Below are 19,064 nucleotides of genomic sequence, written 5' to 3'. Positions count from 1 at the left end.
GTACGCAGTGCCATGTTTGTAGCGACCTCTACTTTGAAGTATTTAGATCAACGATATCTATGTTCATTAAATCGTTCCGTCGAGATGTGTATTTAATATAAACAATAGAATATTTAAAAATTGTAAGTAATTTTATTATCACCATGGAAATGTTTACAGACACTTGTATATATAACCATTCGTTATTTAACTTTCATTATTTAAATTCTTCATTAAATTGTTAGTAATTATATATTTTGTTATATTGATAATATTTTTATATAAACAACTAAAATTAATTACGGAGTTATTATTTATTTGTAGTATTGCGATATTAATTTGAATTATCATCATAATTATACTACATGTTTGAAGGGATTGAAAGTGGCGATGATAATGTAGGAAGTGATGATGTGGGTAAGGTGAGGAAAGGTTGTGGCGTTTCGTCTCAGAGTCGCTGCCTAGACTCATCCAGTGGGGCCTGCTGATGGCGCAGCGACTCCTTAACCCCAGACGCTTGTTTGTGTAACTATTCGCTAAGGCTGGATTGGGTCCACCCATCCTAGCGGTTCCGCACTCTGTTTTTGCTTAACATCGAATATCGGTTGACTTCGACGCTAGGCGCACAGCCACTTGCGGCTTGTGCAAGTTGGTGTTCGAAACTCGTACTCGAGGAACTATAGGTCGCTACATGTTGTATACAATGACCGCCATCTTACAAAAGCAAATGCAACAACGGTTTAAAAACAAACTCGAGAAAGTCCATTTTGAATAAAATTTCAGATTTTTGCTCTCCAGTCAAATTGTATTAATTATGATTGATTTATTGAAGGAAAAGGAGGGTGAAAATGAAAAGAACAAATGAAACAAGCAAAAGTCGTTTCTTGCAATTTTATTAAAATATCATTTTTCGTTGAACCGAGAAATATGTCGCACTAATGAAACACGCAATATCACGGTGTGGAAGAATTAGAAATAAAACGTCAGTAGATACTAAATAATCACGGAGAAAATATCTTGATTCAGTATTCATCGCAAACATGTACATACGTAATGATTCTGTAATGATTTTTTATCACGTCCGTGTGTTTTTGTTTCTTTGCACGACGTTCTCAGCTCGTGCAAAAACAACTCACAATTAAGTACATATGTATGTATATACACGCGAGACGCGATCGAAAATACGATTTGATAGCACAATGATTAGATCCAGGTACAATAAAATTGTAGTTATATATGTACAAATCATCTACGTACACACATGTATGTACGTTCGCCATACTTACATATGTACGTACGTATGTTGCGTATGTGTATATATATATATATATGTACATGCATATGCATATTACGTGTGTATATACATAGGCATTACGTACATACACGTGTACATCATATACATATATAATGTAATTATAGACGGTAGGAATCAACCCTTTTGATTTTCAATATCCGGCTAAAAATATTGATAGCCCGATTCGAAAATTGAGCAGCTTTTCCCTGAAAAGTTGAAGATGTCAGGACAATATCTCATACGCATTTCTTATTCTATATCACATTCGTAATTCGTAAGACAAGGTTGTCCACGAAAGAGATATCCCTGTTGCACTTGCGCAAGTCCCTTTCCATTTTCTATATTACAGCGAAGGGATTATGTCTTATCTTGTATATTAGTCACATTAGTCATTAGCTTTCGATTAATCACACGTGTATCGTGTAGTAGTTGTATCGAGCAGTATTCATCGAAAACTGAACAGAATTGTTCGTAACAATTGGCGTAGACAATTCTATCGTAAGGCATCGTCTCGTTTCTTTCTTTACCAATCTTATTTTTCTTTTTTTCGTGTACATGTGTATGTATGTGTGTGTGTGTGTGTGTGTGTGTACTTTCGTTGTCTCCCATATTATATTCTTGAGCTACGTTCATATTCTCTCTCTCTCTCTTTCTTTCTTTCTTTCTTTCTTTCTTTCTTTCTCTCTCGCTCACTCGCGTGCGCTACCTTTGCTCCCTGCATATGAATACATGCGTGCGCAAATTCTTTTCTCGTTGGTTTTCATATCTTGTTCCGTTGTTGTCGGCTTTTCCGTTCTTTTTTTTTTTTTCTTCTGTTAAAAACCGCAGACGTTGATTCGTGAAACAACGAGAAAGTGAATGTCACGAATCTGACAGGATAATTACGAGCGCATGAAAATATAGCGGGCAGCAGACTTTTACTTGTCGCAGAAAGGAAACAGTCACGCTCGTACACTGTTGTCGATTTGTTCAATCTACCATGGTTATTTTTTTGACACCGTCGTCGTTATCCACCGTCGGTGATCCTCCAGAAGCCACAATTTTTTCCTTCAGATATTGGTAATTTTTTAATCTGGAAACTGCGTAGTCCTGCAACAATGGGAATGCAACGAGATGAAAGATATAAACGTTGATTGATAGGAAGAATTGTGAGAGAAAAAAAAAAGAGTTAAAAAAAAAGTTACCCAGTAACCGAATGGAATTTCTGATAATTTGGCGTTGACGATACTCCAGAGACCCCAAAATAAGTGACTAGCCAGATAGAATATCTTTATTTCCATCATGAGTCGTTGTTCCTCCGATGGCCCTTCTTCTTTCCCAACCGTTCTTAAGTAACTTCTAACAAAGTTGAGCTGTCGAAAAATATGGAATTGCTAAACGTGCAGTACGATCGTTTGTCGAGTATAATTGAAAAAATGAATTTGAACAGATAGAAGGTAGTATCATATATATATATATATATATATATATATATATATATATATATATATATATATATATATATATATATATATGTATATATATACGTATAGGCTTGATTTTGCTGACAATCGATCACGTTTAATTTGTTGTATTGACGCTTGTTGTTTGTTGCACGGTACAGAAAACATGTACACACAGGAGGCACGATTGCACGCTAACCAGGTGGAGATTCTTCGAATATTATTGGATAATACGTTAAACATGGAGGCACATCGGCGACACGATGTTATCTACACTGACAATCTCGTCACATTACATTTCAATACGCAATACGAATGGATATTCGGTAGCACGGTTTTAGTTATCAAGCTGTGCGGCACTCACTTTGCGAGGAGTCGCGCGCGCAGTGTTTGACGATAGCGCAGCTCTGTAATTCAACAATGTGTGAGTCGAAGCCACGGTTGTTAGAAAGAATAAGTTCGTCACACTTCCTTACATAAATATATATATATCGTCAATCGTCATCGTTTGTCAGCGTTAATCATTATCGTTTGAATAATTGCTCCAACGAATAACCACACACTACGTGATCTTCGGCTTTTCGTTAATGTTAAAATCAACTCATTGAGCGTTACCAACGTTACCCAAGTCGTAAACGAAAGATCTTATTCCTCGATCGAGCAATTTCGCGTTTGTCATCGCGAATCGAAATGACGGCAAATGTCGAATATCTTTCGAAGCGACGGGAGAGAAACGTGCCGATTAAAGCCATTCGGCGAATTTCATCGCGGTTATGAAAGAGCAACACTTGGCCGGGGCAAATATTTATGTCGCGGAACTGGCTGTGCAAGCCGAGCCGCGTTCCAGTTAAAGGGTTAAACCGTAAATCGATTTTCCAAGAGTCGCGGGGGGGGGGAGGAGAGGGAGATAAAACATCGTTAATTCGCGGTAAATGCGAGCTGCACCTCCCCTTAATCCCAACCTCATTAACGAGCTATTCCAGTTTTTTCTTTTTTCTATTTCTCTTCCCCTTGTTCTCCCCCTCCCCTCCTCCCCTTTTCCCGCTGCAATATGAAGAGATCGAAGGTAAAACGCTTCCGGTAGCGTGCGACAGAGAAAGATAACGGAGACCGGAGAAAGATAGATAGATAGATAGATAGACAGATAGAGAGAAGGAGAAAGAGAGAGAGAGAGAGAGAGAGAGAGAGGGGTAGAAAGACGAAGATAGATAGGATAGATTAAAATACGGTTTATACTAACCGGGATAGTAGACGGTTTGGTGGGAAACGTTGTAGTTCGCCTTCGGTATACCGAGCAAGCATTTGACAATCGCTGCTTCCGGTAAATCTTCGTCCAGTAAGGCCGTTCGTGATAAGATATCGTACAGTCCATCGTCACGCAGCGTAACGGTAGGCTTCGCTGTTTGCTTTTCCGGGACACCCCTGCAATGGAAGCGACGTTGGCAAAATTATCGCGGACCACGTACCAACCCGAAATATCGTGCAATATGTCGACCGAACGCTCGGCTATTAGCATGTTAATGTTATTTCCGAGACGCACGCCCGTGTCTTGCTTCCCTCTTGTTACTGTTGTTGTTGTTGTTGTTGTTGTTGTTGTTGTTGTTCTTGCAAACTTTGGGCGTTGATCTTTGCAACGAATTTCGAGGTTAGGCAGAGATCGTGAAATTCGAGATTCTCTGGTATTTTAGCACAGTGGAGGGATTATGGAAATTTTCATCACCGAAGAATCGTTGATCACGAAATTTTGTAAATTTATATATGTATATATATATATATATATATATATATATAATATATTATGTTTATATATATATAATATATTATATTTTGTAAATTTATATATATATATTTATTTATATTTATATATATTTATATAAAATATTTATATATATATATATATATATATATTTGATCACACGAGAATGACAATTGCAGACAATCGAGAACTTACAATTCTCGATATTTTATTCCGAACGACGTTACGAATATTTAAAATAACAACAACGCTTGCGTGGCGTGGCTCGAAACTTTCGTTCTGTCCGTTTACACGGTCTGTATTCCAGGTTTATTGTTACAGACAACACGGCAACGAGACTGTTTCATAATTTTCGTTGTTATCGCTAGGGAGGGGGGAGGGAGGGGGGGGGGGTAATTTCCAGCGTTAAAATAAGACAATCTTTCCATTTAGTTTCGTTTGAACGCTCTCGTCGTTTATATTTTTCTTACACGTCCCGCCGTTGTACGCGTGATCCGTGTTAACAAAAGAGCGTTTGTTATTAAAATTATTACATCGGCCGCGTTGAATGTTATTACCGTTCACGTGTTCAACAGGAATCTTTCACGTTTCTACTTTCTCGTCGGAAAATTAGAATTTCCACGATTTTCCTCATTTAATTATTCATTTATTCAGCAACGTTGAACGAAATATCGAAAGTAATTGCAAGTTAGAGTTTCGTTCTCTCTCTCTTTTTTCTTTTTTTTTTTTTAAACTAAGACGATAGCGAGATCGCGTTGCCTCGTGCGCAGACGTTTAATTCGTTAACAACGAAGCGGAAGTTGGTTTTTATCAAGATCTAAAAGTATCAGAAAATTAGGTAGTTTACCGTGGCGCACGGTTAAGGGGTTGGAAAGCTTGTTGGAGTACTTACTCGATGGATATATCTAGAGTGGGTTGCGGATATAGTCCTTCTGCCATGCACGTTATCTCCACCCCGTCCTTATCATCTATAGTTTTCTTTCTATATACAAGATCGAATTTGTCCTCCGTTGCTGGAACAAACAAGTTTCATTCAATTTAACAAACGGCAGGTACATCAAATTCCAATTAATTAATTCCTCTTTTTACTGAACGAAATATTTTTCTTGGCGAAAGATTTCCCATTAGAAAATGAAATACAGAATTATGCCGTCAGCTTTTACGTTCACGTACAGTGTATAAGAAAAAAGGATCGCTAAGAATCGCTTTCAATAGTTTATGAAAATAATATTATTATTATTATACTATTATATTAAAATATTTACATTTCTCTAACATTTTCGGAAACTATTACGACGATATTCTTAGCATTTTATTTTTGATACGTTCAAATTCCTACATTCATTGGACACAATGCATATCGTCGTGTATCGTAATATAGATCTTCTCTAGAAACCAAGTACTCGGAATTTATTCAAAGCGTTTCCTCCCAGTTTTTTTCGCTTTCAATTCTCTTCAGCTTTTATTTGCCATTTCTACAGCGGGCTTATTGGTTATAAGACAAATTGGCAAATAAATTCGACGGTGCGCACAGCACAGGCGATAAAGCTTAATGTTCGACAATGATTTCCGAATCTGTTCGTCCGATTCGGACCACGTATCCGTAAGCAGGCAAAAGCTACACATGTAAATACATACATACGTTCGGCTACTGTTGTAAAATCAACTGTGAAATTTTATTCGTCGCACGTTCAACGAATTTACGTTCCCTAGACAATACTCTATTTTATCGAAATTTTTATTCAGACCTGTTCGTTTTTGGTATACACATATTTTAAAACCGTATCGGAAATCGTTTAATGTATCCCTGTACGTTTCTCCAGCAACGTATTACATCACGGCGAATGAATTCAATGTTTTTCAGATTTCATAACCGATTCATTGCTGTTTTCGTAACTGACACGGTTACGCAAAGCTACTTTACAACTGATTCAGATATCACTTAACGTACAATTTCGTTCCCCTAACGTTTCGAAATGTTTCTCAGTAGCGAGTGATAATTTTTTAATTGCGTTATCTGTCTATTTCCTTCCTAATATCTCGAAAAATTTGTTCGTGCTTCCAACTTTTTCTTCGCCTTCTTCTTCTAGGAAAGTGTTTAGAATTGCATTCGCAATATACACGTGATGTATGACGTATCAAGCTGATGACATGTGATGTATAAAAATGTAAAATTCGTAAAAAGAGACGCGACGCTCTGTTTTGTTATTCTTTAATCGTTACTTTCACGAGTCGTGCATGTTATCTTTCCATTTCAGTGCAGTTTTGATCATGTTCGACGTTGTTTTCAGAAGTTACTGCTTCAGGTTATGCCACAGTTAATATAGAAGATGGTTCGGTAACCCTGTGTACGTTAACCTAGTTAAACCAATACTTAGCTAATTGCCACAATTCCGAAGATATCCGAGTCGCAACACGGAATAAGAGGTTACATTTTTGATATTTTACTAACTTAACTCTTCTTACGTGACACTAATATAAAATGTATTGCTACAGTTTGTTGAATAGTTTAAAAATATCGACTCTGTTATAATTATAACGTCGTTTTGTTCAAAATTTGTTTATAAAAAAGTTTCTAGCCATCGCGTTAGTGGTTCTCGTACCGGCACATTAAATAAGTATACTTGGACAAGTCTTTGTCGATTTTATCCACTATATCGAAAATTCGTTCGAGTCCACGTTTAGTATAGAGCATTCCGCAAGTGACAGACGTCTTAACCTCCTGCCACGCACGTCCAGAATTGTTTGTCCCAAATTGCAACATTTTCTCAGTATATTTAAATGTAAACCCGGACAAAACGAATGACGAGTACGTTACCTCTTGATAATTTTTATCCAGTGATATCACACCGGCGAGCTCAAAAGGAAAAGAATGCGACGAATTATTGTATACGGTTCGGTCACTCGTTACGGTCCGCAAACCAGTTGAAAAAAGAACAATTTCTTTAATTGCCAATGCAACAGGGAGATATACAGAGTGTTTCGTGACTTGTGGGACTTACTTCGGGAGCTGATTGTACGCCTGAATTTTATAAACAGAGCAAACTCTAGTAAGCTAGGGTTTACCAGGGATGATATATTTAATTTTCATAATAATCATAATTGGGACGAAGAAAGCCCACATGTTATTGTGCATTCAAGACATCAACACCAGTTTAGTTGAAACGTATCGGCAGGAATAATTGATAAATTTTTAATTGTGCCTTTTGTTCTTGATGGGAAACTAACAGGCACAAAGTACGTTGATTTTCTCAGCACGCGTTTACACGAAATATTAGGGGAAGTTCCAGTCGATATTAGATTATTCGTACGCGGTTTATACATGATGGAGCTCCGCCGCATTTTAGCCGAGTGGCCAGGCAATTTTTAAATCAACACTTTGCAAATAAATGGATTGGTCGCGGAGGTCCTATTGCATGGCCTGCTCGTTCTCCGAATTTGAATCCATTAGATTTTCATTTGTGGGGACATTGAAAATCTATTGTACACGCAACATCGATTGAACACGCTGAAATACTTCGAAATAGAATAGAGCAAGGCTTCCGACAAATTCGAGAAACACCAGGAATGATAGAGAGAGTAACCAGATGAATGACAAGACGCGTGCAGGCTTGTCTTCAAATGCAACGTGGTCATTTCGAGCATTCTTTTGCAAAAGTAATTAAAACAGAAAGTTCATTACATCTCATAAACGAAGACAGATAGGACATATATTTCTATGATTTTCTTTTTCATTATTTTTACGCGTACAATCACCTCCCGAAGTGGGAGCTCCACAAGTTACGAAACAGCCTGTATAATACTGTATAGTAGAATGTCGTAAAACTCGAGTCGAAGCGAAAGATAGGAAAGCTGAAGACGTACACAAATGTAACTGCCAATAGTTTTATACGCTAGCTGGCGCGGAGGGAACTCCGTGACATGTACGTTCCATTAGCTCTAAATCGAATCTTTCGTCCGCACCTGTTCGATTTTTTCCCTTCTCGCCTTCTCGCGTTCCACGGTCAATTCTAATTTGAGGCGGACGAATTGTTTCGACGAATTTCGCCAGTCTATTTGCGACGTGAATTCGGCTCGCCTCAGACAGCTACCGCTACGCGGAGCAGTAGCTGTCCACGGAAAGAAATCAAACGAAGACGAGGGAAAGTTAAATTCGTTTCGGTTCTTTCCGTCGTTTGCCAATTTCAGGGAATGGACGAACCGATAACTTCGGTAACAATCGGTTTCAGAGAATACATACAAGAAATCCTTTGTTCGAACTACACCTAGGATTCCGTTAAAACTTGATCGACCCCGCGGTTTCGCAAAACTTCCCGTTTGGTAAAAGCAACGGTATTTGCGCGAGCGGAGGAGTAGTCACTTCGTGCATCTGCATTGTAAATTGTCTGAAACAATTTCAGTTTCACGAAGTATCGTTACAAAGTGATTTTAACCCTCGGGCAGATACTACGGACAATTCGAGTGACCCACATTGTTCCTTCAAAGTGACCTATGTAATTGACTGTGACGATTGTCTATCTGAAGCATCCTATACTTTGTCCTCGGTCCGTATGAAATTTTCTGTCGAATTTCAGGAGAGGGGACCACTCGCGAGGATTGACTAATTTATTCCAGTTCGTTTTTAAGATCGGGGAGGGATGTTATTGGGAAAATTTCCCTTCTGAAAGAATTCTAAAGCCAAGCTCTTCTGGTTAATAATGAAATTCACTCGACGAGTTAATGTATTAAAAATGACATCAAGTTCCATCCTGATCCTCGAATTCGTAGGATGAAATCTGATCTTCTGATCTCAATACTGAAACTACTGCTCCAAAAAAGGCCGAAATTATATTTACGACAGCGTATTTTTCAGAGGCTCGAACGATATTTAGCTCGCGCTCTTTATTGCATTGTAACTTGCCCCTGTTGCTTTTCATTTCACACGAAATTTCACACTTCGATCGCCGTTAAGAAACTCGTTAGAAAGCGAAGCGTTTTCAGATCCGGCACGGCTGAAGGAATCCAACGTTCAATCCCGCGAGGGCTATTAAGGATCAGCGGAGAGGAATTTATGATCGTCCATCGAATCGGGACAGAGGACACAAGGTCTGGAAGTGGTTATTTCGCGGCGGTCACACGTACGGCAATGAAAATAAAAAAGGTAATAGTAATGGATATACAGCGTGCTACTTTGGCGGTAGACGACGCTGCATTATCGCGATAATGTCGCACGTTTCTCTCTCTCTCTCTCTCTGTCGAGTCTTGTCTTCTCGTTCCATCTCTAGGTAGAACCCCGTTTCGTTGCGGACGGTCGGCAATTTTTATTTTTCGAGCGCGAGTGGCCAGCCGCGAGGCCGGCAAAGTAAAATGCGGTCCGAGAGGGGAGCGGAAATAAATTGCGCACGTGTCACCGTGACAGAAAAGTTCAAATTATATGGCCTCCCTGGCGCCGTTATGCTCGTGTCATCGAGAAAGATAGCCCAAACGTCGAGCCACCGGCTTGGACAGCGGCTCAAAAGTGAATTCTACCGTAGACACCGGACAGTCGTACCAGATCCTGTTTGATTTTTTTATTTCTTCTCGCTTTTCTCTCTCTCTCTCTTTTTTTTCTTCGTTGCTTCGTTTCAAGTTGAATTCATTATACGATAGACTCTTTTTAAATTTGAGATTCTCACACACCGTTGAGAGAGCATATCGATATTCTACGCACGAGAGATAATAAATATATAATTTGATGCATTGGACATCGAATGGAAGTGCGTCGAATTCTTCTCCGGGCAATCGAATGAATATTAGAAAAGATCTGGAATTTGAAGCTTAAATCGTACAACTCTGACACTTGATGAAATGAAAAATTGGAAACTGCGGGTTCATTGGGAAGAATCTTTTCGTTCAAGTGAAAATCTACCGTGTTCGATACCATTTTCAGTATCTGATGGACACAGTGTATAGAGAATCATAAATGGAACGAGAGATTATCCTACATGCAAAAATATATTGTGAAAATATGGAGTGAAATTTTTTTCATTTAAAGTCTCGCTTTTAGAGGAAAAAACCAGTTGAAATGGAGCCAATCGTCGACATTTCATCGACAGCCAACGCGTTCAATCAGGGTTTTAAAAATCAATTTCTTCGAAAACAAGTCAACGGAAAAATTTTCCTCTTTTCTCTTCTTTACTTACTTTTTCACATAGGGCACAACTTTTTGCCAACATTCGATACACTTTTGAGAAATTATTAATTTGTCTGGCACTGTAGTTGGATTTTGTTTACGCTAGTTTGAACACTTCAGTTTCCACTGAATATGTAATGGAATATTTCGATTTAATTTTCACATTCCTCGTTGACCGATGAATAAAAATCGACGAGGATTCTGTCTGATTCTACAATCTCCTTTTGTCCCGTTCTGCTTTTCGCGTCAATTTCAGAATTCAATTAATTTGAATATGCAAGGCTTACAGCGGATTCTGTTTGTTTAATTCTGCAGTATATAATTAATCGTAGTTAACAAGCTTTTCCTCGTCCTGTTTATGTAACGTTTCATAATATGCATAATATGTTTGTAAATGATACACCACATCAATACGTTTATTGAAACTGAACGAATCAATATGGTTTCATCTAGATATATATACCCCTTTGCGATTTGTTAAATAAAAATAATCCACCGCGATAATTGTTTTAGCAACTTTTGAGATTTAATATTAATATTACGAAACCGTGAAATACGAGAGAGGCCTCTCTCTTTGGAGAGAATATTGAGGAATAAATAAAACAAGGGCACCAAATACAAATAATGACAATTAAGAATGTCGATGAAAGGATGAAAATCATTCGTGAAGGAATACAAATGAATCGCAGCACGTCGAAATGAAAGAAATTATATTCAAGATCGTAATAATGTTGTCTCGATCTTCAAAAGAATAGAATTTAAAAAGAGACAATACACCAATATTTTACTTTGTTAGTAATGATGATATTTTACTTTGCATCTCAGTACCGTAACAAATAGAAGCTGATTTATGATTGAATTTAAACGAACAATCTTTTTCATAAATACGGAAACAGGAAATTGGAGGAAATGTCTAAAAGGATACATCACTAGTCGACTGAGTGATCGAAAGAACGAGTACGCCGATGTTGGAAAATGAATGAGGCCGTTTGGGTTTAGTGCAGTGTTCTATTATCGAGTATAAACGCGACGTTCAACGATCCATCTTTTTCTTCTTCTCCCTCCGTAATTGTGAACTTCACAAAAAATGAAAAATAAAACGGATAGAACAAGGAGAATCAACTTACTCCAATAAGAAAATATTCAGCGCGAGTAAACTGCAAACAAGTTAAACATCCCTGATTTAATTTCAATTTTAATTCCTTCCTAATTTTTTAAATTTAATTCCCGCGAATCCATCAGCGAACAATCGGATTTTAGTTTCGCAAAAGTTTCGTTCGTCTCTGTTTGTTTATTGAAAGGAGAAATCGTTGCTATCCCCGTTGTTGAATGTAAATCTATCCCTATTGTGATGTTACTCGATATCAATTTATCGAGAGACATTGGTCCGATTCTGAATCAAGTGCTACACCAAGTTGACAATTTTCTCCGAGACAAAGGCTGGTTAAAAAAAAAAAAAAAGAAATTCAATCTACAGCTCTGATTTGGAACAGATTTGTTGGTGGGATCAATCGATCATATATACAATGTCGATTCCACGATTCTGTTTCCGCAGTGGTCTCCGAGCTGTTTTACCTATTCAAGATCATTCCGTTTTAACTGTAAACGACAGTTGGAGAATTTATACGATTGCTTCGTCGAATTGTCGTCAATTGAATATACGACAACTCGAATCCATCGGGGATATTTTCACGCGAAAATTGTGGAATATATTTTTTTCCAGCGCGGTTAACTGTCGAAATGAATTCCCCCTCGATACAATATTCCCTCGTGCGAGCGTTGATCGTTGTATTTATCGTTCGAGACTCTCAACCCGCGTGTGTATGAATCGCACTTACTTCGAGTGCCTCGGAGAAATAATGGAGGACGTTCGTTCGTCGCGAAGAATATTATACTGCGTAAGGGGAAGTTTTTCGGCGAGGCAAGAGGTGTAACAAGACGCTGGGCGAAAGATATTAATTTCACGGAATCAGGTATCACGGTTGAGAGGCTCAGATGGTTCAAGTTCATCTCTCGGTGAGTAAAAGTTTTCGCGAGGCTGGGCGCAGCGTTCTCTTTGGTAAAAACCGTGTGGCTTAACTTTCATGTAGAGATGGTAAGTTCGAGAAGAGAGAAAGAAATACAAAATTGCCCGCGACTTGTACCATCCTCGCGAAACAACTTGAAACATTTTAAAACCAAGTCTCCGCTTCCACCTCCCAGCAACCCGGAAACGTTGGTTCGGGGCAGAGGCATTAAAATGCTCGAAAGTTCCGGCTCGAAAGTTAAACGCGCGCTTTCCACCACTTGTGCCACACGACGCGAAAGAGGGGGATCGCGCCGAAACCTCGAGTAGTTTGTCGAGCCTCGGCCAACTAACTATTCTGATTTCATACGAAATAACGACGACTCAATGAATTGATTAACTCGCTGTTTGGTTGGTGAAGAGTCTCCAAGGGATTATCAGCTTTGTAAATTCATTGCGACACTGCCGTGTTGAACCTGATATCAATCAGCGTAGTTATTTGTACATGTTTGTGCAAATTTTTGCATAATTTTCTTTTTCCATTTCGAACGCATCGTGTGTCTTTGAATATTGTACGAATTCGTATAAAAATATTTAAAGATATTTAATTATTACAAATATATAATTATAAATATAATTACATATAATTATAAAATATTAAATGTAAAAATTATAAAATTGTAAATTATAAAATATTAAATATAAAAATTATAAAAATACAACTGTAAAATATTAAATATATAACTATATATAATTATAAAATTATAAATTATGAAATATTAAATATAAAAATTATAAAATTATAGATTATAAAGTATTAAATATAAAAATTGTAAATTATAAAATGTTAAATATAAAAATTATAAAATTATAAATTATAAAGTATTAAATATAAAAATTGCAAAATTATAAATTATAAAATATTAAATATAAAAATTATAAAAATACAACTACAAAATATTAAATATATAACTATATATAATTATAAAATTATAAATTATGAAATATTAAATATAAAAATTATAAAAACATGATTATAAAATATTAAATAATTGTATATAATTATAAATATATTTACATATATTTAAGAGCGAATTTAATCGGGGGAGAAGTCGGTAGTAGAGTCGATCGGTGTTCCAACGATTTTCAGCGAAAATTTCAAAGGATCGGACAAACTGTGAAATTATTTTTCGCCGTGAGTCGCTTGTTTATCGGCGAAATAATTTGTCTGCGAGACACGCTACTTGAACTCGGATCGGGGTAAATATTTGCCGTTACTTGGAGAAGGATAACGTTTTGATCTCTTGCGTGTTGCTTGCATGCCAAGCGATGCGCGGCTCCTCTTTCACCGATCGATAATTACTCATCGAGTTTATTGTCGAAGAATACTCGAACGTGATGCCATCCATCGACGGTATCATCCTCCCTTTCACTCACGTATACGTACGAGAATCTTCAGATTTAGTGCTGGCAGTTACACCAGTTAAAATATATATCTTTTGGTCAAGGGAGAATTTGGAAGCGAGTGAAATATAAAATCAGGACGTTGAGAATAAAGCTTTTTAATAAAGCTTTTTAATAAATTACGGCCGGCGAAAGAATATTTATTTAAACGAACGTTTATTGACTATAATTAACGTTGGGATTAAATTGCACGTTACGAAATACACGTTGCAAATTTTACATCGTATTTTACGTTCCCTTCGATTTCACGTTACGCAACGTAGCTGGAATATGATTTAATTAAAAGCGGGCAGTTGCAAGTCAAAAGGGTAGGCAAGCGAAGCTAAGGAACTGATAAACAAACAAGTTAATTGCGCCTTTCGAGAATGGAATCGTTGAGCCATGAAATTTCGTAATAAAATGCTTTGATAAGTTCAAATTGCTGCGTTCACTATCCAATTCGGACGAACAGGGGGATATTACATCGAGAACGATGCTTAAACAATTTTAAAGATATTAACTATATTAATTTTCATTAATTGGAACCCGAATTGGAGCGCGAGAAGTGAAATTGATTTCATTATGGCATTTTGTAATTGCATGTCCCTCGCGAACTTGGTAATTAATTTATATCCGTTAGATAATGTTTTTAGTAAAATTAATTGCTCAATAGGAGAGTCATCCTTCTCGTGCATATTAATATTCACTAATCTAATTATCTCACGGGATAATTGTTTTTCAAGGGTAATTTGCTTGTTTAATCAAAATTTCATTTATATCTGCCTGATGTCGAAAACCGAACGATTCCCACCCATAAAGATATCATTATGGATCCTGTGTTAATCACGCTGTCACGCGCTATTATTAATTAACCCGAATAATCGGAAAATTCTACGTACAATTTTCATCGAGATCGACAGGCAACACTTTACGAATTTATGCTGTATCATGATTATTCAATATGATTACAAATTCTCAAATAATCCTTTCTATTAATACGATGTACGTTTCAATGGCAACAGGGATTTGATTGGCGGAAATTTGTTGAGCAATTATTTGTCGATACGTATGTCCGTAACTTGACTCATGATAGAACACACATCGTTCTCTGCAATTTAAATACAGATTTTCAGCGAAGATCTTCGATGTTGTAAGAGTTCAATGATAATTCGTCGAATAAAACCAGTTAGATGTCTAAGGTCTCATCGATCGTTCATCGCGGTTATCTGTTCATCGACGCTAATATTTTTCACCCTCCTGTCTTTTTAATTACGCGTTAATTACGCGCGCGAAACGAATTGTTGCGGCGGCTTCGACCGAGAGCCGGCCGGCGCCTTTCTCGTTTCGTGTCGCGTTGCAATCTCGAGAATTATTTCACGCAACATCACTCTGGCTCGCGGAACGTGTCACGTCAAACTACGCGCGACGTGTAAAAATGCCGCACGACTCGACAAATATTGCGTACTTATCACGCGTCGCGAACGCAACACACGCGATACCCTAACACACTCGTTTATATCTTCTCGCGAGAGGGAGTGGAGTAAAGTCAGCAATCGTACACCGAGCATATATTTTTGTTCTCTGTTTTTTTCTTTTTTCAGTACGTGTTTATTCCTGTTTTATTTAACACCCGCAAAGAAGGAATTTATCTCAGCCATAGGATTAAAAACAGAGAGAGAGAGAGAGAGAAAAAAGAAAAAAAAAATGCAAAATCGATAGGCGATGCCAAAGCGTCACTGAAAAATTGCGCGAAACGAAAATTGGATTATAGTCGCGGGATTATTTCGGTTTCCCTCGGCGAGGCTTTGGGTGTGTTTTTAATCACTGAATTAAATCATAGGTTCGTTGCTTCTCGATGAAATTACGAGATACGATTTCAGGGACCTACGATAAAGAATAATTAACGATCGGTCCTCTGTGTCTGTTAGAAATACGCGGTATTAGAAACGCGTGAGAATGAACAATTGATTCCGTATTTCCAGTTCGTTACTGGTCTATCGTTTTTGATAGGATAAATTTGACGTTAATAAGCATTGCTCGCGACGAAAGGAATATTTTTCAAGAAAATTAAAGACAATCTGATTTTCCGTTTCATTTCGTAAACAGTCTGGTATATTCTCGCTGTTTGGATCAAGTGTACATTCGTGCAGAAAAACCTGTTCCAAAACCCATTATGTTTTTAACACTAAAACTACCAGCGATTGAAGCATAAAATTTCCATCAGAGAAAAAACTAAAATAAAAAAAAAAAAAAGGAATAACCTTGTAATACAATAAAGTACAAAAGCTTTTATTTATACATTTTTACAAAAAATCGTTTAAAATCTCTCCAAAATCCGTGAGATTTGTATGAAAAATTATATTGTCGTTCATTTCTACAATTTTGGCAGTTTTGGCAGACCATTTCTGTTAAAAAGGTGCAATATAATGTTCTTTAAAATATTAAAATATTAAACGAACGATAGAAGTAGAAATAATTAAGATCTTACGGACATAATATAATTTTTAAATGTTAAATTGTTATACCGAGTGGCTCGTCATTGCTCAAATCACCTTATATTACACCTAACGGTCCATCTTTATTGGAATTGCCTTCTGAGACAACCATAAATTTTTCCCGTGCCCGAAAACTTTTTAATAGACTGCTCTCTGTCTAATCGTGTCTTACGTCGCACCGTCTCTTGAACGATGCTTTCTGATACCCGATATTGACTGGACAATATTCTCGGTGAAACGGATATCGGAATCTGTGCTCCCGATTCTATCCTCTCGTCTGCCACCATCGCGTCCTAAATCACTCCGAAAATTACCAACCCCTTCTTCGAATGACAACAGGCAAAAGAGAAATTACGTCGTTCTTTATCGATAATATTCTGCTCGCCGAGGGAACGTGACCGACCAGCTCGATTCCTCTTTGAAACATTTTAAACGGTTCCTCAAGGAACAATCGATCCCTCCGGGAGAATGGTGGCCGAAAAAGAGGAAAAGAGACAGCACAGAGAGAGAGAGAGAGAGAGAGAGAGAGAGAGGGGAGCGAAACTACCCCCTGACTCAACACTATCGGCAATCCTGATTTCATATCCGCCAAAAGGAAAAAGAAAAAAAAAAAAAAGAAGAAAGGAAAAAAGAAAATAAAAGAAGTATCGATAATCCGTGGATTATATTAATAATCTCAGCTGAAAGCTGACATTTCGGTGCCGCATTGTTGACGTCGATATTGCGATCCTCAGGATTCAATATTTGCGGTCGAGTCAGCTGGAAAGACGGGAACATAATTCTTGTTTAATCTTTACGAAGTCGCGGATTAACCACTTGCGCTGGCAACTGATTGCGGACCATAACGAGTGACCGAACCGTATATACAATAATTCGTCGCTTTCTTTTCGAACTCTTCGTCTGTATGATATCACTGCAGATAGAGATTATTAGGAAGTAATAAACTTAATTATTTGTTTGGCCTTTGTTTCGGTTATATTTAAATATACTTGAAACTTAAAACTGAGAAAATGTTGCAATTTTGCGCGTCATTCCAGAGCAAGAGGTTAACCATTTGCGCTGGCAACTGATTGCGGACCATAACGAGTGACCGAACCGTACACGATATCGTCGGTATGATATTACTGAACAGAAAATACTGAGAAATAATAAATTTATTATTTCCTCTGCTTGAGCTATATATAAATATACTTAAAACTGAGAAAATATTGCAATTTTGGGACAAAAAATTCTCGACGTGCGTGACAGAAATTAACCAATTGCGCTGGCAACTGATTGCGGACCATAACGAGTGACCGAACCGTACACGATAATTCGGTCGCTGTCTCTTTGAACACGTCGGGTACGATAGAAACGATTGAGAAGTAATAAATTTATTATTTGTTTCGCCTGGGTCATACTTAGATACACTTAAAGCTGAGAAAATATTTACAACTTTTTGAGACAAAAGATTCTCGACACAGACACACGTCCATTCCAGCGCAAGCGATTAATATCGCGATCCTTTGCACACGGTGTGAAAGTGTCTTGGCGAGACACGGCAAGGGAGCACGTTTCGAAGAGTCGAAAACGAAAGACAAAAGCGCGATCATTCATCGTCGACGCGAGACAGGTATATTCGGGGATAAGAGATCCGCGAGATCGCTGTGAATGGCGTGGTTAATAAAAGAAGAAAATAAAAAAAAAAAAAGAACGCGGCGAAAAAAGGAAGAAAAAAAGAAAAAAATCGGCGAAACTACGGGGCGCGCGCCGGTTGGAAAGGATAATTGGACCTGCCGTGTTTTCTGTTCGGCACAAATCGGCATAAAGGATCGTAAATCAATGGGCGGTTGGCCGTAAATAGCGAGGATACTTACAATACACGACCATGGAGGCGCTTGCGGACTGCTCGTCCGCGAAAGTGAATATGACGCACGTGTACTCGCCGGTAAGATCGATACCGGGCTTATTCAATTTCATGGCTCGGTACTTGGTGTACGGATCGTCGCTGGCTTTGTACTTCAGGTCGATGTACTTCCGCGCGGTATCCCCGGCCAAAGGCTCCCTGCCGTATATCCATTGGTAAGCCACTTCGTTGGTGTTGAAGAACCATTTCACGACTAATCCCTTGCTCGGCGTGTTCTCGAGATCGTAGTCGCAGTCCAGGATCACGTAATCGGTGTCGTCGGCCTTCACCGTCGCCGGTACGTTTACGCTTTTTATCACGAGTTGCCAGCATTCTGAAAAATCGCAAGAACACGGTCGGTTAAGTGGGTGGGAAAAGAGAAACAGAAGAAATTCTGCCGTTTAGGGTGTGAGTGAATTAAATAAAATACACACTCTCAATTAATATATATAAATATAAATATATAATATAATATATAATATAAATAATATTATAATATATAATATATAATATAATATAATATATATATATATATATATATATATATATATATATAAATTGAATAATGTATATAATAACTATCACTTATGAATTCACTTTCTCACAGATCAATA

At 37.6% G+C, this 19,064-nt stretch overlaps 2 protein-coding genes across 2 annotated transcripts in view; both read right to left on the bottom strand.

Moving 5' to 3' along the window:
* Nucleotides 1-856: 856 nt before the first annotated feature.
* On the bottom strand, nucleotides 857-2,734 carry LOC122533552 (choline kinase alpha-like). Its single transcript, XM_043663380.1, has 2 exons — nucleotides 2,458-2,734; nucleotides 857-2,362 (listed from the first exon to the last, which is right to left on the bottom strand). The coding sequence occupies exons 1-2, from the start codon at nucleotides 2,554-2,556 to the stop codon at nucleotides 2,243-2,245; spliced, it is 219 nt and encodes a 72-aa protein (XP_043519315.1). The 5' UTR covers nucleotides 2,557-2,734; the 3' UTR covers nucleotides 857-2,242.
* A 216-nt stretch (nucleotides 2,735-2,950) lies between these two features.
* Nucleotides 2,951-19,064, bottom strand: part of LOC122533553 — a 41,815-nt gene continuing 25,701 nt past the window's right edge. The window contains exons 2-6 of the mRNA XM_043663381.1: nucleotides 18,422-18,844; nucleotides 5,364-5,484; nucleotides 3,956-4,137; nucleotides 3,080-3,124; nucleotides 2,951-2,985 (exon numbers count right to left, since the gene is read on the bottom strand). Coding sequence (XP_043519316.1) covers nucleotides 2,951-2,985; nucleotides 3,080-3,124; nucleotides 3,956-4,137; nucleotides 5,364-5,484; nucleotides 18,422-18,844 — 806 coding nt within the window. The remainder of the gene's footprint in view (nucleotides 2,986-3,079; nucleotides 3,125-3,955; nucleotides 4,138-5,363; nucleotides 5,485-18,421; nucleotides 18,845-19,064) is intronic.

This window comes from Frieseomelitta varia, unplaced genomic scaffold (genome assembly GCF_011392965.1).
Source record: "Frieseomelitta varia isolate USP_RPSP 00005682 unplaced genomic scaffold, Fvar_1.2 scaffold_537, whole genome shotgun sequence".
Classification (NCBI taxonomy): domain Eukaryota; kingdom Metazoa; phylum Arthropoda; class Insecta; order Hymenoptera; family Apidae; genus Frieseomelitta; species Frieseomelitta varia.
The sequence above is the reverse complement of the archived record's forward strand: the minus strand, read 5'-3'. Positions and strand labels throughout refer to the sequence as shown.